Below are 24,249 nucleotides of genomic sequence, written 5' to 3' on the forward strand. Positions count from 1 at the left end.
GAGAAAACATTGCGGTTGCATAAAATAAGATAAGATACGCTCTCAACATTATTCCAACAAACCATTGCGGTTGCATAAAATATGTCCTCATTCATGTGACATGTTTTTATGTACGGTTGCTTGTTGGGGCGTTGTTGGCACCGTTTGTTGGTATCTGATCCAAACTCATCTCGCGCACCGCAGCGAATTGCGGAATTGTGCGTCAACTACCAATTGTGTGTGTCTCACCCAAGTCCTCCTATCTACAGCCGAGCTGGGCCGTTTCCCGCCCTGGTCGGAATTTTACACACAATGGTCTAAGACGAGTGAAAAATTACTCTCTGGAACGCCAAACTGTGGTAGATAGAAGACGATGAGAAGGTCGATAGGTGTCGTCGGCTCATCTCCTATGGTTCTTCTTCTAATTGTTGGGATTTTCTTCTCATCCTCACCGAACTCAGCGCTCGCCTCCAACTCGGCCTCCGCATTCGTACAGAACGTCATATACTCCAACAGGATCGCCGTCTTCTCCAAATCCTACTGCCCGTAACTCTCTCAATCTACACCATCATCGTTGCGAGGATATGAAAATGTTTAATTTTATATTTGCCAATCAAATTGCTTGAGTTTGAACCTAGGGTTTCATAGGGCAAAGATTTAAGCCAATGAAACCTCATATTTTTTCCATATGTGAATTCATAATAGGGATTATTTTGTCTAATATTCACTTAAGAAATATTTGAATGAAAAACATAGAAATATGAATATGTGGACGAGCTATCTGTCTTATAGTGTCGAAAATCCCGGTTTTGTTGCTCTTACACATCTTTTTTAAGTGTATATGTTCCCCTTCCCATTTGTCCACCATCTTGGGACCATGTATTGTGCCGGCTAACGGACTATTTTTTAAAATGCACCTGCAGATCGTTTTTAGTGAAACATCCTTCGATGTGTAGAATTTTCTTTAATCCTTAATACCTCAATCGGCTCTTTCGAGATGGTTATATTGATACAGGATGGAGTTCTAAAGTTACTCAGAAGTAGTGTAGCATGTACTCTCCTAAATGGATGAAGTGTCCGTGTTGGGAACATGTCTGTTGTCTGATTCCTACATTCCTTTGATTCTTGACATGAATGAACTACACAATGGATGATATTTTTCCTATAAAATGTTATTATGGTACAAAGATAAACTTCTAAACCTTTTCCTATAGGTATGTAGTGTTGGAATTTGAAAAAAAGGTATATATAGACTATTTTAATAGTTATACTTTTCGACATGTCTCCTCAAATCCTTGTTTTTCCATCTCCCTGAGACAGATTCCTCCGGACACACATCAGGTTCCGATTCCTGTTTCTAAGCTTGTAGAAATTAATGATAACCACTCTATGTGATTATGGGGTATTGTGGCATCTACTACTACTTCCAAAGCTATGATACAGGAAGTTTGGTCCCCACTGGCACAACAAAGGGTGAAATTGAACTTTGATGGAAGCTCTATAGGTAATCCAGGCCCATATGGTATAGGAGGTGTTTTCAGAGATAATGGCTTTGTTTTCAGGTCCAATAGGAGTTGGAGATTCCTTAAGAGCGGAAATCTTGGCACTACATCAAGGTGTAAAACTGGCCAAACAATTGGGGCTATGGCAGATTGAGATAGAGGGAGACTCCAAGTTGGTAATTGAGTGGATGCAATCAGGGCAGTTGGGAATTTGGCAATACAGACAGCTGATAAGGGAAATTCTTAGCATAACAAGGGAGGTGAGTGTTTGGTTCAAGTGGGTAAGGAGATTAGCAAATGGTTTTGCTGACACCCTAGCAAAACAAGGGACTGTAAGGGAGAGTCTTTATTGGGCAGTTCTGTAATGTTTGATGTTTATTGGATCAACCTTTTCTAATAAGGGTTGAATTCTGTATTTCAGTTTAATTTATCTCTAATGAAAGTTATCGTTTCTGATAAAAAAAAAACCACTCTATGTGGTGAAGGAAGGCTTTTGCATCATGTCATAGTAATTGGAACTTGTTCCATTCTGTATTTTAAGTGCTTACTCCTTTCACATGTCATCATAACACTAGGAAAACCAATATTGAAAGTCTAACTCTTAGGCTGTATTTGGTTTGTATAGGTTTCCTTACCTTTCTCTTCCTTTCCCTATCTTTTCCTTCAAACCAAACACAGCCTTAAAGTATGCAATCGTTTGCATGATGCTTTAAACCTATGAGATCACAATTATGAAGATCTAGGTTTCATATCATCATTCATTGACTTACCCTAAGGACATTCTCTCTTGTAGAAAAATTATTTTCTTAAAAATTATCATTTCAGTTCATCATCATCATCCATGCCTTATCCCAACTATATGGTGTTGGCTACATGAATCATTTTTTGCCATTCTGTTCTATTTAAAACTATATCCATTGTTAAATTATTTAGTGATTAAATAATTTCTTACTACTTCTACCCATGTTCTTTTTGATCTACCCCTATCTCCACTTGTAACAAATCACTTCTTCTAATTGGAGCTGTTGGTGGTCTTCTAGGCACATGACGAAACCATCTTAGTCTACTCTTTCTCATTTTATCACTTATTGGAGTTACTCCTAGGTTTCTACAAATGGCTTCATTCCTGATCCTATCATTTCTTGTTTTTCCACTTATCCATTTTAGCATTCACATTTCTGCCACACTCCTTGTTTGAACATGTTGTTTCTTGACTGTCCAACACTCTAATTCATACAACATAGTTGGCCTTACAACTGTTTTATAGAAATTTTCTTTTACTCTTAAATGGTATTCTTCTATCATATAAAAGTCCTGATGCACACCTCCATTTTGCCCAACCAGCACTAATTCTTTGGGTGACATCATCCTCAATCTCTCCTTTGGTATAAATTATTGAACCAAGGTATTGGAAATGGTCACTCTCCAATCCTAACTGTATCCTGATTTGCACTACCATTATTACTAAACTTACATGTCATATACATTGTTTTAGTTCTACTTATATTACAACCTCTTGTTTTAGGGCATTTGTCCATAGGCTTAATTTTTCATTCAATCCTTCATTAGTTTCATCAATTAAAACAATGAAGGATTAAATGCAAGGTATTGGATGACATCCAGCTCTAATTCTTTGGGTGACATCCTCCTCGATCTCTCCCTTGTTATGAATTATTAAACCAAGGGATGGAAATAGTCACTCTCCAAGCCTAATTGTATCCTGATTTAAACTTATATTATTACTAATTTTACATGTCATATGCTTTGTTTTAATTCTACTTATTTTAAAACCTCTTGTTTTAGGGCATTTGTCCTGTTGTCCATAAGCTTAATTTTTCATTTAATCCTTCATTAATTTCATCAATTAAAACAATGTCATCCGCAAACAACATGCACCATGGGATTTCTTTCTGAATTATTTAGTCAATTCATCTATGATCATTGCAAATAGATAAGGGCTAAGTGCTAAACCTTGGTGAAGATCCATCTTAGCTGTAAAATCTGAAGCCTCTTCCACTGATGTTCTAACATTGGTTGTTTCCCCCTCATACATATCCCTAATTAGGTAATTAGGTCTATATACCTATTTTGAACCCCTTTCTTTTCCAAGGCCCACCATATTATTTCTCCAGGCCTTTTCTAGATCAACGAGCACCATATGAAGATATTTTCTTTTTCTCAACCTTTTCAATTACTGCTAATAAATAATCAACTATTACAATTTCTTGTCAGAAATGCTTTTTTATTTAATGGAGGTTTACAAAATGAACATGGAGCAGCAGCCCAGGTAACATCCAAGGCTTTTCATCCAAAAACGTGGGAGTTGTTGTTTTAAGCAGTTGTGTGCTACAAGTTTAGAAGGATCCTTGGTTGATCACTTAAATAATCAATGGGATTTCAGAACTAAAAAGCTGGCAGGGTGATGATTTTAGCATCATTTAAAGTGATACCGTTGGGATGGAGAATACACCTTTTAGATGTAATTGATAACTTAGGAGGGAGTAAAGTTATTAAATCTATCTTGAGGAATTATGAGTTGACAAAATGAAATTATATGAAGGAATTCTTGATGGTGCTAAGGATGTTTGGTGTAATTCAAAAGTGACAATACCATGGACCTGGAACAGGTTATTTTTTTTTGAAGGATCAAAGAAAATTCATTAAAATAAAAAGAGAATACAGAGAGAGGTGACAAGAAATCACCCGAGAGAAAAGACAAACACTAAAAGGCAAATACACCCAAAGACACTGACATACCAAATATATTCAAAACAAAGAAAAAAAACTCCAAGATGACCACCTGCACCTTGCTCCTAATTGAGTGACCCTGAAGCAAAGCCCAAATGCCAAGGCTTCCTAATCATCTTCCTTGAAACTTTCGTCCTACCCATCATCTTCTTCATCCCACTTGTCTCCTCTTTCTCTAGCTTCCAATTTCTTCAGCCTCTCTTCTGTCCTCTTTCTCTGGAACTCCTCAAAGGCCCTCTTGGCAAATTCCTTGCCCCCCCAAAGTATAGACCAAGACTTGTACCTATTTTGACTTCTCTCTCCACAACTTTCTTGATGGGACTCTTCTAAACCTCTCCTCCTTTTCTAGGCTTTTAACGGGATCACTTACTTCAACTGAGAGATCAAATTTGTAAGAACCACCTGAGTGTTCGTCTTACCATCCTCTTCCGGGTGTGGAGCTACCAATGCCTTCCTTCCTCTTCTTTTGTAGACCTTTTTGTAATTTTTTGTAGGTCCTATCCCCCACCAAACCAGGCTTCAAATGAGAGAAGACCTTGGTTACGTGAATGATGTGTGAATTCCTGGCCCCATGCAGTTTCTTGTGACACTCTTGAACTGAGTTAATTGTCACATTCTCTATCACCCTTTTTCGTCCTAGATCCTCACCTAATCTTCCAACCTTCACTTCCTCATATAGCCATTTATCAGAGTTGTTTTGTTCAGCCTGGAGGAGTGAACCACTAACAGCGCCTCCATTGTTACTCCCTGAACTCCCTCCTGAATCCACTGTAGTACTCCCACTCAAATCCTGATTCTCCTTCTCCACCCTGAGCTCTTATTCGCTGACCTCTTTTGGGGTATTGGTCAAGGCTTTCTTTGCCTGATCAAAGCCCAATGACATAGAGCTGTCCTCTTCCTTCTGGATCGAAGCTTCATCTCCCTCCATAGATTGATCGCAACCTACCAAAGCGTTCTCTCTTACGTTGGAGATCCAGGCAGCATCGGTTTCTGTGCTTCTCACCGCTGTTTTCACCAAAGTGTCTTCTCTTCCTTTTCCGTATCTGAAGATCACCAACTCCCATTGATCTTCAGTTCTTTTGATTTTGTTTGAAGTGATTTGTTCCAGACTCCACCTGGAACATTCTGACTGTTTAAAAGGGAAAAGGATCCTTCTATTACATTTTAAACCCAACAATCCAGGTAGATTTTTGGGCTTTTGAAAATGGGCCGCTCCTCAATCATCATTGAGTATGCCTGATTACTTCCTTTGTCAGACCCTAACCCTTTTTGCTCTTGGACTGCCAGGTGTCCTTCTATTTTCAGCCCTGCCCTCTTCGACATTAAAAGCTGAATCTTACGGGCCTCCCTTCTTTACTTCTCCTGACCCTGAGTGGACCCACCACTCAAGACCTCTTTCGAAAACTCCCCTGATTTGCCTCTCTTCACCTTCCCAAGATCTCGAAAGTCGATCAGCCCCAACTCGCCGACCCCACCTTCATCATTAGCTTGGAGCCCATTCGACTTCTGCAACTTTGAGCTAGTCGAATCAGTCGAAAGAGGAGCGCTCCACTCCTTTCTCCATTGATCCAGATTGGCTAACCAACTCCTAGGGTAGGACCCTTCCACCACCACTCTAACATCATATGGTTCTCCTCCGAAATGAGGTAACAAAGAGGTTGGAATGAGATGGATTTCCTCCATCTCAACAAGGATACAAGCATAGGTGAGGTTCTCCCAGTTTATGGTCCTTGAATCAATGAACCTAAAACTTCCACAAGCATCTCCAACTGCCTTGAAGGTTTGAAAACTCCAGGCATGTAGCAGAATGCCATATACATTTATCCAAATGAAACTTGATAGCCCCAGATTTCTCAAAGCCCCAACGAGGGTTCCATCTCCCCAACCTTAAGAAACCCGCATTGAGTCTTCTCACTTGGAAGTGACTTCTCGTTTTCCATTCAGTGACTGCCCAAGTCCAAATGTCTTCCACATCCGGTTCAGCATTAACGAAACGTCCAACCAAACTTCTATTAAGAACCTCTAACCGATTGCTAGTTCCTTTTGTTGAACTAACAACCACCTCTCTCATATTGAACTAACTCACCCGCATAGTCTATTCGGAAAACATAATTGGCCTTTTAAGGTGCATACAACAGAAGGCAGAGGATGGAACGATTACCAAATTTACCTGAGAATTGGAAGATGGAACAAGTTTGAGAATCGCCTCAATTATCCGCCCAGAGTCCTGATCTAATTGTTCCACAGAAACAGCAGGACAACTGTTGCTTACTATTGGAGCTATGGTATATTTAACCATCAAGTCTGCTACCTTTGCAAACCCATAATCAAGCATGCCAACCACCTGTAGATGGGAGACAAAGAAATTCAAACAATGCAGAGCATACAAATCTTAAAATGGCATTGGATCCAAACTGAGAGCAGAATCAGCTCATTTTTATTGCATCAGGATTCAGGCATCTTTGATTTTCATCATAATATGACATCCTTTCATATAGTTTCCGGCTGCAATTATTTGGCAGTTGAATGTGGAAGAGAAAGGAGTAGCCCTATGATGCAAACAAGGATGTAGCTGACACAACAGATAGGAAGATCTCCATGGCAATTTGTCTTTCTGGAGCAGGTTATGGATGGATTAGAATTAGTCAACTTATGAGCTTGGAACTTACATGGTACATTGACATCTGTGCTTTGGTCACATGAACCCATATGACCTTTGTTATAAAGGAGAGAAGAGAGGAAGAGAGAAGAGAGAGGAAAGAAGAGAGAAGAGAGAAGAAAGAAGAGAGGAGTGATTTGAGAGTCAAAAGATGATGTTGACGGCACCAGCTTTTAGTATTTATTACTAGGGCGACAAGACATAAAAAATAAAAGAAGGAAAGTACAATAGTACCCCTACGGTACTATACTTAAAGAATAACCAACTTTTAACACTCCCCCTCAAGTTGGGACATAGATGTCAATCATGCCCAACTTGTCACATAAATCATAATGTCGTGAGTTATGTAACCCTTTAGTGAAGATGTCTGCAAGTTGGTCTTCAGAGCTAACATAAGGGGTACACACTTCCACTGCAATGACCTTTTCTTTGATAAAATGTTTGTTGACTTCGATGTTTTTAGTTCTATCATGCAGCATAATTTCAACCACTCCATGACCTATGTTTTTAGTCATAGGTCCATCAACTGAAAAACCCAACTCACTCAACAAGTTTTTTAACTACATAATTTCAGCCACTCCATGAGACATTGCCCGATATTCAGCTTCAATACTAGACCTAGCTACCACAATCTGCCTTTTGCTTCTCCAGGTAACTAGGTTCCCTCCCACAAAGGTACAATAGCTGTTGGTCGACTTCTTGTCGTTCAAGGATCTTGTCCAATATGCATCGGTATACACTTCAACTTTCAAATGTCCGTGCTTTTGAAACAACAAGCCTGCACCTGGGAACTTCTTAAGATATCTGTGAACTCTTTCTGCTGCTTTGAGGTGGGTAGTCTTAGGGGCATGCATGAACTGGCTAAGAACACCCATTGCATAAGCAATGTCTGGTCGAATCATAGAAAGATATAATAATCTTCCTTCAAGTCTCTGAAACTGTTTCACATCCTCGATGGGTTTACCTTGACAGTCACCTAATTTGTGATTAGGATCAATAAGAGAATCTACCAGCTTCCCTCCCAATTTTCCTATATCCTGGAGTAGATCTAGGACATACTTTCTTTGGGAAATGAAGATACCCTTTTGTGAGCAGGCCACTTCAATCCCAAGGAAGTACCTTAGAGGACCTAGATCTTTCACTTCAAACTGGGTAGCAAGTAGACCTGTTCATGGGCCGGGCCGGGCTTTCACTCTGTATTAACAGATTTTTCTAAGGCCCGTGCTCGAGCCCGAGCCCGGCCCGACCATCGGGCCCACAACTTGGGCCCGAGCCCGGTCCTCATAAAAGGCCCGAAGCCCGGGCCTGGGCCTGAGCCTGAAATTTAGCCCATACTATTACTATTGCTGAAGCAGCTGAATAGAGAGAGAGAGAGACAGAAATTATAAAGAAAAGAATAAAAAATGTATATATTAAATTATAAATATATATTTCAATAAATATTATATTATTTATATATTTTATATAATATATAAAATACATATATATTTATAAAATATATAATGCTGAGTCGGGCCGGGCCGGGCTTTTTTGACAAATCCCGAGCCCGGCCTGAAACACAGTTAGGCTTACTGTGTTAGGCCCGCAGGCCTAATTACATGACCAAGCCCGACCGGGGTGTGGGCCGGGCCATCGGGCTACCCGGCCCACGAACAAGTCTAGTAGCAAGAAAACTCTTCAACTTTTGAATTTCATCATTCTAATCAACAGCGATAACTATATCATCAACATATACTATCAATGCTGCAATTTTCCCTTCCCCTCTTTTCACAAACTATGTGTGATCAGATTGACACTACTTGTATCCTCTTTGCTAAACTGCTGCATGAAACTTGTTGAACTAGGCTCTCAGTGATTGTTTCAGGCCATATAATGATTTTTTTAACCTGCACACTTTTTGTTCATTACCTTAAGCCCGAAAACCAGAGGGGTTGTACCATGTATGCTTTCTCTTCAAGGTCACCATTTAGAAAGGCATTCTTGATGTCTAGTTGATGAAAGTCCCAATCAAGATTAGGAGCTAAGGAGAAAAGGACTCTAAAGTTCATCTTAGCAACGAGTGCAAAAGTTTCTGCATAATCCACTCCGTACACTTGTTTTACCATTAAACGAGCTTTATACCGCTCCACCGTGCCATCAACCCTATGTTTTACTGTGAAAACCCATTTACATCCAATTGGTTCCTTCCCCTCAGGAAGATCTACTAGTTCCCATGTGTCATTTTTATGTAAAGCATTAATCTCTTCCTTCATAGCGTCTGTCCATTCAGGCACCAAAAGAGCTTCTGCCACATTCTTAGAAATAAGAACACTGTCAATGGAAGAGAGGAAGGCCTTAAAGGAAGGTGAAATGTTCTAATAGGAAACAAGGTGGGAAATGGGGTGTTTAGTGGTGCAAGACCTAACACCTTTCCGGTGAGCAATGGGAAGGTCAAGGCCATTAGCAATAGAAGTAGCAATAGCAATAGGGTCAGGAACATCAATGGGAACCAAGGTACCTAGTTGGGTAGGATCCACCCCCTAGAGAGTTTGATGGCATTGGTGGTACAACTTCTAGGTGCTCCACAACTCTTGAACATGGTTGGCCTTTGTGACGATGAAAGAAGAAAGGGAGGAGGAGCTAAACCAGTTTCTCCTCATTCCTACACTCCCCCTGAACTAGTAACCCCTAGGCCACTTCAAGAAGGTGTCGGTTCTTTCTTTCAGCAACACCATTTTGTTGTGGTGTTCGGGCACAAAAGCTACAGTGAAGTGATCCACGCGAAGCAAAGAACTCCGTGAGATCATTATGAAAATATTCTTTGGCATTATTGGATTGAAAAACTTGGATAACTTTTGGTACTTCATCCTTGGTTCACATGGGATACACCCATGTATATTTGGAGTAATAATCAATAAAGATAATAAAATACTCATAGCCACTCTCAGATGGTAAAGTAACAGGGCCCCAAACATCAGAATGAACAGTGTGGAAAGGAAATTCAGATTTATTATTCTTTGAAGAAAAATGAGTTCCACAATGCTTAATCAATTGACAAGTTTGACAAGTAAATGCTGACACTGGCACTGCTTAAACAACTTTGGAAACACCATTTTCAAAGACTCAAAAGATAAATGACCAAGACGACCGTGCCATAAATAGACCTGACTCTTAGACTCTTTGACTGTAAGACCAACCTTATTCTCCAACATGTAGAGACCATCCATCATGCGTCTTCTACCAATCGTCTTCCCCAAGGCCAGATCCTGGATCACATAGTAAGAAGGGAAAAAGGTCACTGAGCAGTTTAAAGAATTAGTGATACTACTAACAGAGAACAAATTAATAGGAAATTTCGGAACATGTAAAACATTAGATAGGATGAGGCCAAAGGGAAGAAAAATGGATCCTTGACTAACTATAGTAGAGTATGATCCATCAGCTAGTCTCACCTTGTTTCTTCCAGAGAGGAGGTGATAGGTCTGAAAATAAGAGGGCTTACTAGTTATTTGTTTATATCCAGAACCAATTATCCAAGGAGAGTTAGGGGAATGGGACGATACATGGAAAGCTGTGGCAGAGTTACCTGATGTAGATGCAAATGAAGTTGAGGGAGGAGGAGCATCCATTTAACGAATTGCCCTACCATAGAACACTAAATGGTCATAGAAGGAATTAATAATATCCTCCCTTGGGTCAGAACCAGAGGTGTGTGTCTGAGTCACAGTAGTAATAGGGGGCTGATTCTCCTTGCTGTCCTGACTTCTTATTCAGATCTGAACCTTGCTTCTTACTCAAATCCTGAGCTCATTTTGGCTTCCCATGAAGATCCCAACATGTATCACGGGTGTGTCGGGGTTTCTGGCAATGGGTACACCATAGTTTGTCTTTGTCATCCACCCTTTTATGAAAGTCCCCCTTCTTAAAGATATTTCCCCCACTTGTAGTAACATTCCCTTTCGTTGCCAACACAACTGCATCCCCACTAGAACTATTCATCAAATTCCTTCTACTTTCCTTTGACTGTACTAATGCATTAACTTCCTGGATAGATGGAAGATCTTTGCTGCCTAGGATCTAGACTTTGATAGATTCATATGCAGGATTCAAGCCATGGAGAAAAGCAAACACTCTTTGCTGGGAAACAAGTTTCTTATATGCTTTTGCATCTTCATCACACTTGCAGTCCACACTCTGACAATGATCTAATTCCTTCTAGACGAAGGTCAAGTTTGAATAGTACACAAAAAGATTCGTCTCCCCCTGTTTACAAGTGGATGATTCTACCTGTAACTGGTAGATTTTTGCATAGTGACACAGCTCAAAATAGGTTTATTTTGTTTGTTTCCAAATCTCATAAGCCATTTCAGCCCACATAAAGTTCCTTCTCACTTGAGGTTGCATAGACACTAAAAGCCAGGACATGACCATACTGTTTTCCTGGTTCCATTTGTCATACTTAGCATTCCCAGAATTAGGTTCTTCAATTCTCCCATTTATATATCCCATCTTTCCCCTTGCAGTAATGTATAACTTGATCCCTCTCGACCATTCTAAATAATTTAAGCCATCCAGGGGAATAACAGCCATGGGAAATGATAGATCCACACCCCCACTCATTCCATTCTGCATTGAGGAAACACTGGATGTGGCAGAATCTTCACCACTCATGATTACAATTTCAGATCACTCTTAAAGTGGGCACAAAACTTTAAAAAAAGGCAGTCTAACACCAAGGAAGAAAACACCTCTTTTTTCCTTCTGAAACTCAACTTTTTTTTGGTTAAAAAAGGTGCTGTTACAACACTAATGGGTCATCCCTTGACCTACAGAACCAAATATAGCTGCTGTACAGCACTAACAGGTCATCTCTTGACCTACAGAATCAAATATAGCTTCTGTTGCAGCACATACAGGTCATTTCTTGACCTATGCATCAAATATAGTTGCTGTTGTAGCATGTACAGGTCATTCCCTGACCTACAAGTTCATCATAAAGGCTGCTGTCACAGCATACAAAGGTCATCACCGACCTACAGCTTACACAGGGATCAACCGATCCCACAAATAAGGAAAGAAAGAGGTGCTGATCACCTCACATCCAACCAGCAGACCTAGTATAGGTTCTGTTCTGGCACACGACCAGAGACAAAAGAAAAGGAGGAAGAGAGAGAAGTTACTTCAGTGCGCTGTAAAAAAAACTGGATCTTCAATAACCCAAACAATAGCTGGCGAAGGAAGATCTGATAGTTTGATGCGAAAGAGGTTCACTCGATCTCTCCTTTCAGATCTGATAGTCCCGCTCTGATACCATGTTATACAGGAGAGAAGAAGAGAGGAAGAGAGAAGAGAGATTTGAGAGTCAAAAGATGATGCTAGCGGCGCCAGCTTTTAGTATTCATACTAGGGCGACAAGACATAAAAAATAAAAGAAGGAAAGTACAATAGTACCCCTGCGGTACTATACTTAAAGAATAACCAACTTTTAACAACCTTCATCCTCGTATTTCTCTAGACATTCACTAGAATACTTCATTATTGTTGTATTTTCTTCTATGATGTATTTTAGGCCATTCCCTGTGGGGGAACTGTGTAAAGTAGATGCTGCTGTTTCCATATCAAAAGCTCTTTAACACTGATTGGACAGGTTCACCATTTGAGGAAAGATCCATTATGGGGTAATTTGTCGAGATTTAAGAGTTGAAAAGCAAACAATTGGTGGTAAGATCTAGTGTAATGTAGATAACAAAGTATATATAAAAGAAGAAAAAGAAAAGAGAGATCTGTTGAATAGAGATAAAGTTATCTAACTTATATGGTTAAATCACTTGTGAAGGAGATGGTGTTCTATGAAAGTGGACATACTGAAATGCTTTTTGCTAGCAGGCAATTCTTGCATGGTGAGTAACTTGGTGTTCCAAGAGCACTTGATATATACTGAAGATTTGTGCTGCTTTTCTGGATAGTGTAGCTGTTAGATGATATGGTTAACTCACTTGTGAAGGAGATGGTGTTCTAGGAAAGTGGACATACTGAATGCTTTTTGCTAGAAAAGGCAATTCTTGCATGGTGAGCAACATGGTATCCCATGAGGGTTTGATATACACTGAAGCCTCATGCCACTTTTCTCGATAGAGTTTAGCTATCTGAGACTTTCATGTAAGGTCAGTAAATAAGCCGGATAAATTTTCCTAGTCTGGTTGTCATCAAGATTGTTTATTTTTGAGCTATACCTCATATGTAGGCTTTTGTCACTGTTCTCATTGACGTCAATCCTAAAGGCTCAATTTGGAAGGAGTACAAATGCAAATTTGTAGAGCGTAAAACCTTGTATTTTGTATGTATTTGCACTCTACAAATTTGCATTTGTATTCCTTCCAAACTGAGCCAAAGGGATTCATGTAGCATCTAATTTTTTTTTTTTTTCATTTTCATTTTGAATATACAGCACATATATAACTTCCTCATGCCCATTTTATTGGAATGTTTTTTTCCCTTTTCTGTCCTAGTGTACAGCATCTTGTTGTAAATGGGCTATTCTCATGCATTATGTTTTTATTTCTTTTTTTAACTATTGCAGTTATGCTTACCTTTCAATTTTTCTATTAAAAAAAGTGAAACATATGAAGAAAATAGAAAATGTCTGTAATGTAGGTCCCTTTTTTCTGTTTATTCTTCTTGTAACGAATAAATAAAAAGCAGTACTTAAGAAATATGGAAGAAAAAAAACCTAAGTTAAATATTTTTCATCTCTTGTAACCTCCAGTGTCATTCAGTTCATTATGACCCACCTAGTTTGCACAACCACTTTAAGAAAACTGGATACTTCGCAATTCTTGCTATTCACATTTTCTAGTTGTTAATTCTAAATGAATGTACACTATGCTTTTACAACCCTTCTGTTCATTCAATACATTTGTGTTAACACTTATTAATGTTGTTGAATGGGATGAGTTTAGCATTTACTGTCATGATGCCCAGGTATTCACTACGTGCCAAACGCATATTCAATGAACTGCATGAGAAACCTTTTGTTGTGGAGCTTGACCTTAGAGGTACATACAATCATGATTGTTATCTTCTGTTAGTTGCCACTATATGAAAATAAAGGTATTTATATGTCATAATTGATGTTAATTATATTCTTTTGATGGGTAAATACTAATACATGTATTCAATGCAGATGATGGGTCTCAAATCCAAGATGTTCTTCTAGATTTGGTAGGCAAGCGCACTGTACCACAGGTTTTCGTGAATGGCAAGCATATTGGTGGCTCTGATGGTTGGTATCTTTGAGTGCACTCATTTTACTTGGATGCTACCCTCTATCTGAGTACCTTTTTCTTCTTGATTTTTATGAAATTTCTGACTGTAATCCATTTTTTGATTCTTTAGATCTCAAGATAGCACTCTTGAATGGTCAATTGCAGAAACTTTTAGATAGAAGTGATTGAAGTGCTAAGATGAAGAAAACACATGCATCTTTGGGGAAGCTACTTATGGTTAATCAGATAATGAATCCTAGAGCTTGAAGGTAAATATTAGGACGGCTTGACACAATGATGCTCAAAAGTTGTCATTTCATATCCACAAAATAAAAAATATGATTGGTTTTGATGGTTCTTTCACTCTTAAATGTTCATGTGAATGCACTCAAAAGCATTAAATGAGGCAATTCTGAGGTGATGCAATGCATGCTTTAGCAAGTTCTGAATTTGAAAGTTTGAATAGAGCTCTAGATCCGTTGATACTATTGTTAACACTTCCTACCAATGTCACCTTTTAAGAATGGTCTACCTTTCATCCTGTTTTTCACTTTGCACTTGTAGTAAACTTAAATCAGCTTGCTTTTGTTGGTGTCTAAGCTGGATATGGGTCAAAATGAAATGTGCAATCAAGGTGCGTTTTTGTTGGTTTACAGTAAATTCTCATGGCACCTTGGCTGATAAGCCTGATATGATTCCATTGCGGTTGCATTTGAAAGAAAAATCTTCTCATGAAAAAAAGAGAAGCCCTTTCCTGTTAATAAATGACAATAGGGTGTATTGGTCTGTATTATTTTTTTTTTTTGAAACTGGTTCAGAGGGGTCGGTATAAGGCCTAGTTATCCTCTGAACCAGTGTCTGACCCGATACAATCCTTAGAGGGGGTGTATCAGGGAGCCATCGACACGATATATTGATACTTTGAACCTTTCTGGTAAGTGGTAAGCACTCAATTTTGCAAGAGTAGGACATTGTCGGTTCAAGTGCCATTAGAAAGTAAAACCATTTTTCATCCACACTACCCCATGGTAGTGCGTTGGGTTATAATCATTATCATTTTGGTATACTCACATAAGCTAACTCTGGGCTCCAAATATTTATATGATTGGTTCTTTTGGTGTTTGTCACAATTTGTGGCCGAACCAGACCTGGGGAGCTTGCTTAGTTCTCTGCTTGGTCCTTTGAACCCAGCCCCAGCCATATTCTGAGAACTGGTCTTAACAGAGATCTTAGTCCAAGTTTAAGAAAGTGTGTACAATGTGAAGTGAATTGATCTACAAATTCTAAATGAAAAAAAAAAGTCTATTATAGACTGGAGGGCTTGCTATATGTGAGGGAATGAGCAATAGAGAATAGATAACTTGCAAAGAGGGGAACTGGTAGGGGTTGGGACAGGGTGGTTTCAGTCCTGAATGATTAAGGGAAAATTCCCGATCAGTACCCTGTACTTTGACTCAAGTGACAATTTAGTTCCCAAACTTTAAAATGCGACAATCCAGTACCCGAATTTTTTAAATGCAAAAATTTGGAACTTATTGTTAATCAGTTGTTAAGTGGCATGTGAAAAGACACAAGTGACCCTCAAGCTTCATTTAATTTTCTTTATTAACCATCCTCTAAAAATCAAAACCAACACAAAAATAAGGCTAGTTATGCAGAAAATTCAAATTTCAGATGTGCGCTCAATGCTTCTTTAACCAGTTTTCAATTCCCCCGGGTTGTAAGTGATGAAAAGGACGCTCCTTCAGCAGCTAAAACGAAACCAGAAGAGAAAATCTCAGATATCTCTGTTAATGTTATACATCTCTCTTTCGGCCACCTAAATACTGATAGTGTATATTGAATCTTTTACAAATACAGCAGAGAAAATTGGACCTGTCAGGCGTCAGCTACACACCAACACCAGTACCCCTGGCCTCAATTTATTGCCCCGCTCTCTTTCATCTGTTGATCATTCACCTAAATTAATAGCATGCAGTTATATTTATAAAGCCGTACATAGATACATAAAATGAAATGGATTTAACTGTCCTCCCTACTCTTCCCCTCTCAATCGGATGGTCCAGCCTTGCTCTTTAGGTGCTGCTTGAAACCTTGTTGAGATGGTTGAATTCATAAAAAATGGTTTTGCATTTTAGAACAGAATAGAGTAATTGAAAAGGAGATAATGACAGAGACACATAGATACAGAGGGAGATACGTTGCAGAGAAGAGCTTTGGAGCTGTGAAGAAATTAAGCACAGTTGCTTCTTGCATACTTGGGGCAGCAGCAAATGTTGCATAAAAAATGGTTTTGTTATACAGTTGCTTCTTGCACACTTGGCATGCACATCGAAGCTATTGTCCATCGACAATCTGGTTGGAAAACCTAAATTGAGAGAAAGCTTTGGAGCATCAGTCCTGAAAAGCCCAGTCTTGGACCAAATTGTCATTCAAGCCAAAAAATCTCCTTTCTGGATTCTCCACTTGTATTACTATTACCTCAAGGCAACCTCTGTGAACATGGGGCATCAGTCCTGAAAGCCCATAAAGCAGAAACCTTCCTAACTAGTTCCCTCTCTCTCTCTCTTTGTATGTATATATATATATCTGACATAGAGATTGGGCTCTGTTTCATTTTTTGAGGAAGAAGAAGATGAACAAAGTGTTTTGTTTTCAAGGATAATTTTGACATTTTTAAAAGTCTTAAGTTGTACATAGGGTCACGTGATATACATAACTGACAGTCCATTAACGGCAGGTACTAGATTGTCGTGTTTCGAAAGTTCGGGTATTGGATTGTCGCATTTTAAAGTTCGGGTATTGGATTGTCGCATTTAAAGTTCAGGGACCAAATTGTCACACGAGCCAAAGTACAAGGTACTAATCGAGAATTTTCCCATTGATTAATTACTAATCAGCACAAAATCACAGATCATAACCGTTTCGGTTAATAGTTGGGCCTATTGGTTCTAGGTATATTGAAAAATATATTTGTTTATTTAAATAATAACTTAAAACTTAATTGGGAAAATTCCCGATCAGTACCCTGTACTTTGGCTCGAGTGACAATTTGGTCTCCAAACTAAAATGCAACAATTCAGTACCCAAACTTCCAAAATGTGACAATCCAGTACTTTCTGTTAACCAGTCCGTTAATCAATTGTTAAGCGATATCTAAAAAGTCAAAAATGCCCTAAGAATGCCATCTAATTCACTTTATCAACCATCCAAACATTGACAATAGAATGAACAGCCCCAAATTCTAGATTCTTCTACACAATCACCAACTTTTTTTGAATAGAAGAGGTTAGGATTTGGGACTGTTGAGTTTTTTTGTTAGCGTTTGAATGGTTGATAAAGAGAATTAGATGGCATTCAAAGGGCATTTTTTATCTTTCAAATGTCACTTAATGGTTGATTAACAGACTGGTTAACGGTAGGTGCTGGTTGCCACATTTTGAAAGTTTGGGTACTGGACTGTCACATTTTAAAGTCTGGGGGACTAAATTGTCACTCAAGCTAAAATACAGGGTACTGATCGGGAATTTTCCCTTTTTGATAATATATAGTCTTAATAAAAATGATAATGAAAATTTAAACTATTAATATGTTAATAAATTAAACATTTTAACTAATACTGTCTTATGTATTATTTATCAAATTTCTCATTTCAAATATTAATAAAATATGATAAAAATACAAAAAAAAAATAGAAAAACCTTATATATTTAATAAAATAATTGGCCCATAGAATCAAAATCCACAACCGGCTCATTTATAAATCAGGACAAAATCTTGGAGACAGAAACGACCCATTAACAGCCCTAGGAACTGGTATGAATCCATGAACCTGAAGTTGTATTAATTTGGATGATGCCCTTATTTCTTTTATTTTTTTATTTCCTAGGTATTAGAGGGATGCTGTTGAAGCCCCTAAAGTTTTGAAAACCCCCTAAAATTTTCTGCTGTGGATGGATATTTTGATCCTTGCCATGGACATATAACTGGAATTGGAAAGGAGGGACCAGTATGGTATGGTAGCACGTAATAAACAGGCAATACCTTGATATCCTTCCCACATCCCTACCCACTACCATCAAGATTCAATATAGTGGTCCCTACCTCTTTGCCTTTCCAGGGTGAGCCTGTTAGTCAGACAATTCTGGAGGTTCCTATTATTTCTATTCGGGCCCGTTGGAAAAAAGATTTGAGCCCAAATAGGTCGGAACTGCAGCAACAACCTCTTCTTATCCATCACTTGAAGATATTGGGCCAATCTAAGGGAGTCTTTAAGCGAGGGCTCAGAATCTCGTGTAGGAGCATTTATCATTAGGGACATGATTATTTCTGTTGAGAGAGACAAGGCTTAAGTCTTGCAAAAGTCTTGACTTCTCTAGCTTACTTGACGATACAAGGAGGGATGGATTTTTATTTTGTGTGCCTCCCTCAGAGAGTCAGAGAGGCTTCTTCTGCTAGGAGTGATTCTGCCTTGAATGGGGAAGCGGAAATGGAGGTGCAGGCAATCAAATCGGACATGGTTTCCGGGCTGCAGGTAGAGGTAGAGGAAAGAAAGGCGTTCTGGACCTAATATTCGTGTTGACAAGTGGATGGAGTTTGGCAAAAAGTTGGGGGGGGAGGGGGGGGGGGTTTCAAGTTTCAACTTCAATCCTGGATGGAGAGGCCTTGCGCATTCACAAACCACAATTGGTTCAAATCTCGAATTCAAAATCGGATTTTCCAATACCTCTACTACTCTATGTTGAAATGCTGATGCCTTGTTCTAGTCCTTTCTTGGCCCAGCCTTAGATTCCGGTCTGGGCCTTTTTAAGGTTTTGAGGTTTCAAGCTTTTGTTTGTTTCTTTGGTCTATGCCATGGTGTGGTAATTGTTTTTGTAATTGGGCCTCGCTTTCTTTTGGGGTGGCGTTTTGGGTGCTGCTCCTTGGTCTGGTGAGCTCTACTTACTTTTCTCATCTTGTTCTTCTCTCTAATAAAACGAAGCTTTACCATTCTCAAAAGGAAAACAAAGGACAGCAGAATTTTGTTCTTTGATCTTGTCCATATAACCTGCACTTGGAACTTCTTGTTTCACAACTCTCCTCTGTTTTTGTGCTTGATGTGGACCCACCGAATTTTCCACTCTTGTCTTTGGATAATGCAAACGTTCTAACCATTTTCCACTCCTTGCTTTAATTATCTTTATCTTCTATCTGCTGTCTGACCAACCAACTGAACTATCTCAATGTCGTGTTTGAAGCAATTTCCTCAAAACAATCCTTGGTATCCCTTTCAGTAATAGTAAGAGTTTTGAATGAAGTGATAAAGAAAAGTAGCGCAGACTGTAGAGAATCGTTTTTGCGTTTAAACGATATTTCATTTCATCTAAAGCCTCTGCACTTTTCACCTTCTTCCTTGCAAAAATGTTTCTTTGGTTTTATTCATCTTAGTGGCCTGCCAGCATGCAGCACGTGTTCATCAATCAGACTGCACTTTTTTTTTTTGGGTCCTTCACTTTCGACTCTATCCTCAAATAAACACTCTGCTAGCAATTGACACAGTCATTCATCGATGTGTGCTTTAGCACTAGAATAGCGACTGTTGACAGTTTGTGCCTAATCTACGCCATGTAGAGGATGGATCAGAGCCTTCACCTAAACACATTTGAAAGGTTTAACACTTAATATGAAGGCTTTGCAATTACAACTGAAGCATTTCTTTCACATTACTCTTGCACAGATTTGCAGGGAATCTGATAAATAAAAAAGCTGATATATTTACCTAATCGTATTCAATGAATTAACTTTGTTTTAGTGGAAATTAGCTTTAAAGGCTTATCATCCTAACAGAAGAGCAGCACAAATTTCACCAGTCTTTCCTTGGGAAATATTGGTGAAAAAAATAAAATAAAAAAACTCTACATATCAAAGCTTGGAACTCTAATCAATTTCTCTTAAATCAGAAAGAAGCTGCGTATGTTGCTGGTCGCCAATCGGATTTTTGTGCACTAAGGATTCCTTCTTTGTTTTTGGAAAAGGTCAAGTGAATTTCCCAGTGCAGAGATTTCAAAATGTTTTCAATTTCACGCATCGTGGTGGAATCATCACGGATAATCAGTTTTCCTCCTGGTTTAACTATTCTATCGATCTCTGCTATTACAGGCGCAAGCTTGCACCTGTAAAGTTCAAATCATACAAATATAATCATCAGAGATGACATGAGAAGAAAAAAAAAAAGAGAAGAGATCCCAACCCAAAAATTGAGTTGAAAGGCACAGTAAGTGGATGCATCCTACCTCTTCTTGAGCTTCGAGAATAAGTGGTCAGCATGCAACAGATCATAACTTCTGGGATAAGTGCTGAAAGATTCACACCAGTCATGATATATCCCAAAAAGACCACGCTCGTAGATGATGGGAAGTGTATCTGGGGAATCTATGTTCACCACATTCAGGACCCACACTTGTAGGTCCCTCAGTGCCGCTGCAAATCTATAAGCAAGAGAGAGAGAGAGAGATTAAAAAAAAAAAAGCTTCTTTTTACTCAGTTTCAAGTGCAGTGACAGACTGAAAGTGTTATAGTGTGTTCATGAAAAACAAAGAAAAACAGCAGATTTTCTTAATTACCCGCCATAAACAGCTCTCATGTCCATCACATTTCTGACGTTCGACCAACTGATGCCCAGTCCGGTGAGATAGGACTTAGTCACCACTCTTTTCCAATGCTCATAATCTGCAGAAAAATCATCGGGGGCTGGCTTTCCATAGACTCCCATCTGAGATCTGTTTAGCCAAAAGGGAGGGGTCTCCAATCTTTTCGGCCACTCCTCAGGCCACTGAGACCCCCTCTCAGTCCCGTCAACCGGAACTCTGTGCATGCACGATTGCAGAGGTACATACCTAGAGAACAGATAGATGCATTTATTGTTGGTTTTCCAACAAGATGAGATGAGCTAATTAATGCATAACAATCGAATTTTCTGCAACAAAAGTAAACAAGAAGAGTTTGGTGTGTATTTTGAGAAGACCTACCAAGCTGCATTTGGATCATCTTCATCCTTACACATGGGAGGACTGTTTTGCTTTCTGTTGTCGTAGCATTCATTGGAAGTGGGTTTTCGGTAAATGGCCGCACCAATAGAATTCAATTTATCATTCTTGATGGTGAAAAGATCCCAACACATGGATACTGTAAGTGCTGACATTGCTGCCATGCGTGCATGCATAACAGAAGTACACGAAAGTGAAACTCCGACCCACATAAACAAAAGCTCTATTTTGAATGGAAATTAAGATCAGAATTCTCATGATCCTACCCTTCCAAATCTCCACATCTTCCGGCAGTTTCTGGTACACAGGAGTAGCTGACCAGACAAAGTAACCCCCAGGACGCAGAACACGGTTCAGTTCCAAAAGAAGAGCACCACCTACAGGAAGCTCCAAATTCTTGATAACCATGAACAAGGTAAGCATTGTAATTAGCAACAGAGGAGCATCAAAGGGGGTGGAATGCAGAAATGAATTAGACCTTCTACGTGCCATGGGACTCTGCAACGTGCGCAGTGAACAAGATCAAAGACCCTGCTTGGAAATGGCAGCCGCTGAGTTCCCATCACGGCAGATATTGCTGGTATTCCCCGTTCAAGAGCAAACTGAACTTGGGCCTCGTGTTCATCTTTTGGTGCAAACGACATGGTAAGAACATCTCTCTCGAATAGATAACCACCAAAGCTGGCAACCCCGCAGCCAACGTCTAGTATCACTCGTGTGCGCTTCCCCCATGCGATGTTGGGCACAGACTGCCGGCAAATTACAAAGATGGGGTTTTAGTCTGAAACTCCGAACTCAGAGAGAGAGAGAGAGCATACAAAAATGAAAAGTCCGAAATAATATGAACTAACTACCTGTTGGATGAAATCAATGTAGTGCAGTGCGCCGTGTATGAATTGGGTGCCACCGCCCGGAAAAGTAAGAAACTCTCCGGTCACCTTCACCCAATTTTGATGCCCCTTCACCTCTGCCAGTTTTGTATGCGGAACGTTATGATACCATATCTGGACACGCACGCAAGTTGGTCACAATGAAGAGTTCAAATCTGACAATCGAACGGTTGAGATCCTTTGACATACCTTATCTCTGCTTTTAGGCCACTCGATGGATCTCCTGTATCCCTCAGGAAGTGGGACCAGGCAAGAGGGACTCTCATCGGGACAATGCCTCTCTCGATGCTCGTAGTGTTTGGTAGTACGAAGTTGCCTGAGCGCCTTCTCGTTGTCCAAACAAGGTATGTAGTCCGGACCTGCCGTAACGTTACAGAGTTCCCATGTGTATCCATATATGCTCCCGTCCATGCTGTTGGACTCTCCCTTCCTTCTCTCCTTCTCGTTCTCCGACTGATCCGCCTGAGTAGACCAGGTTTTTTTTGATTCTTTGGACTCCTTTGGGATCTCCGAGTGAGCCCCAACCGGAAACGTCTCCCCTTTCACCTCCGTCGTCGTCTCATTCTGAGTTTTCTGGTTGGAACCGCTGCCTTTCTCCTCGCTCTGTTGCCGAGTTTCTTTATTCTGAGATGCCATGCTTTCGCTTTGCTGTGATTCTTCATTCTCGTCTGGTTTATTCTCTTCTTCTCTAATTTCTTGGGATTGTTGATTGTCGGTTGTTTGGGTTTGCTGTTCGGGTTCCTGCTGCTCTTGTTGTTGGGTTTCATCGTTAATGGCCTCTTGAATTGCAGCTTGTGGAATACTGTTAACTTCTGAGATTTTGCTCTCTACAATCTCTTGTTGGGCTTGTTGATGATCCCCCTCGAATGTCTGCTGCTGTGACTGCTCTGTGTTTTCGTGGCTTTCGATCTCTAACTCCTGTTGACTTGTCTCTTTTTTGGCTTCTTCTGTTATTTGTTGAGTTTGATCTTGGCTTTTGTTACCTTCTGTCTCTTCTCTTTGTTGTCGGGTTTCTTCGGTTTCTGTGCTAGCTTGATCGGAGATTTCTTGGTCCCCTGTAGTTTCTTGGAGTTGTTGCTGGTTCTCTTGATTTTGATTGCTTTCCTTTGTGACCTGATCAGTTTCCTCTTTACCTTGCTGTTCGGCACCAGCAGATTCCTCTGTTCTTTGTTGAGTCTCGTCCTCCTTCTGATCTTTTTCTTCGTTGGCAGTAGTTGTAGCAACCTCGTCGTTCTTATTGGCCACAATGTTTTCTTGTTCAGTTTCTCCTTCCGCGTGGCTCTCTACAACAGGGTCTGAACGGTTCTCTGGCAATAATAGCGACAAAGACTGGCTATCGTCCTGAGAGACGGCATCGATATTAGTTGTCTCAACCGTCTGCTTGGGCTCGTCGGCAGCCTTGCTGACATCGTCGCCCTTGAGTGCGTCGTCAGGGAGGTCACGCTGAGCGTCTCCGAAGGCTGGAGCGTCCTTACGTGGGTCGACTTTGGCCAAGTGAGAATCGGCGGAAGAAATGTCGTTAGAAGTTCGTGTGCTTTGCCGGGGAATAAGGGTTGAGGATGTTAGCATCCACAGACCAATCACACAGGAAGCGACGAAGATGACTACGGTGATTGTCGATACGTAAGATGTCAACGATGACGACCGTTTACTGGAGCGTGCCTTCCCTAAAGCCATTTTCGACTCAGAGAAGAAGCAGAAGGAAAAGAAAGAAACTGATAAAAAAAACTATAACAAACAACCAACGATTGTTTTTGCTGTCGTACTTGGTGTATGTAAATCGGAGAGAATTCGTCCAGGCTGCAATTCCGAGATCCCAGTAAATCGGAGAATTTTGTGGACAATTTCTTCATCCTGACAGGATGGAAAAGTAGTTTACCAAAAAAAAAAAAAAAAAAGACAAGATGAATAATAACTAGACCGAGTCTGTTTTTTAATCACTACAAACTGTAAGAACCACGAACCTGTCTACCCTCCCAGAAGACTCTTGGTCTGTTTCTTGCAACTTGTAGATGTGTAGGGAGTTTTTGAGGAGACATCTACGCGGAGAAAGTGGAAGGCAGGCTGGGCTGGGTAGTTTCGTTGTCTTTGGCCCATTCAATTTCCGAGTGGGGCAGTCACAAAGGCCCAATGGGCAGTCATAACATGAATATTTCTGTCTGTCTGGACTCTGGACTCTGGAGTAATCAAAACTGTGTCTGA

General features: G+C 39.9%; 2 protein-coding genes across 2 annotated transcripts; one reads left to right on the forward strand and one right to left on the reverse strand.

The window, feature by feature from the left end:
- The first annotated feature begins 141 nt into the window (after positions 1-141).
- On the forward strand, positions 142-14,792 carry LOC104607550 (Glutaredoxin family protein). Its single transcript, XM_010273211.3, has 4 exons — positions 142-525; positions 13,849-13,922; positions 14,051-14,149; positions 14,263-14,792. The coding sequence occupies exons 1-4, from the start codon at positions 353-355 to the stop codon at positions 14,319-14,321; spliced, it is 405 nt and encodes a 134-aa protein (XP_010271513.1). The 5' UTR covers positions 142-352; the 3' UTR covers positions 14,322-14,792.
- Positions 14,793-19,809: 5,017 nt separating this feature from the next.
- On the reverse strand, positions 19,810-23,861 carry LOC104607551 (putative methyltransferase PMT24). Its single transcript, XM_019199460.2, has 8 exons — positions 22,237-23,861; positions 22,012-22,161; positions 21,636-21,906; positions 21,424-21,534; positions 21,140-21,314; positions 20,735-21,007; positions 20,405-20,599; positions 19,810-20,284 (listed from the first exon to the last, which is right to left on the reverse strand). The coding sequence occupies exons 1-8, from the start codon at positions 23,722-23,724 to the stop codon at positions 20,068-20,070; spliced, it is 2,880 nt and encodes a 959-aa protein (XP_019055005.1). The 5' UTR covers positions 23,725-23,861; the 3' UTR covers positions 19,810-20,067.
- Between the last annotated feature and the right edge of the window lie 388 nt (positions 23,862-24,249).

This window comes from Nelumbo nucifera, chromosome 5, assembly GCF_055504915.1.
Source record: "Nelumbo nucifera cultivar China Antique chromosome 5, China Antique-T2T, whole genome shotgun sequence".
NCBI classification, from domain to species: domain Eukaryota; kingdom Viridiplantae; phylum Streptophyta; class Magnoliopsida; order Proteales; family Nelumbonaceae; genus Nelumbo; species Nelumbo nucifera.

Coding starts and splice junctions, on each gene's coding strand:
- LOC104607550 (XM_010273211.3), top strand. CDS start 353: ATGAGAAGGTCGATAGGTGTCGTCGGCTCATCTCCTATGGTTCTTCTT. Junction 526..13,848: donor TTCTCCAAATCCTACTGCCC/GTAACTCTCTCA, acceptor CATGATGCCCAG/GTATTCACTACGTGCCAAAC. Junction 13,923..14,050: donor TGTGGAGCTTGACCTTAGAG/GTACATACAATC, acceptor TATTCAATGCAG/ATGATGGGTCTCAAATCCAA.
- LOC104607551 (XM_019199460.2), bottom strand. CDS start 23,724: ATGGCTTTAGGGAAGGCACGCTCCAGTAAACGGTCGTCATCGTTGACA. Junction 21,008..21,139: donor GATGATCCAAATGCAGCTTG/GTAGGTCTTCTC, acceptor TCTGTTCTCTAG/GTATGTACCTCTGCAATCGT. Junction 20,600..20,734: donor ATGAGAGCTGTTTATGGCGG/GTAATTAAGAAA, acceptor TCTTGCTTATAG/ATTTGCAGCGGCACTGAGGG.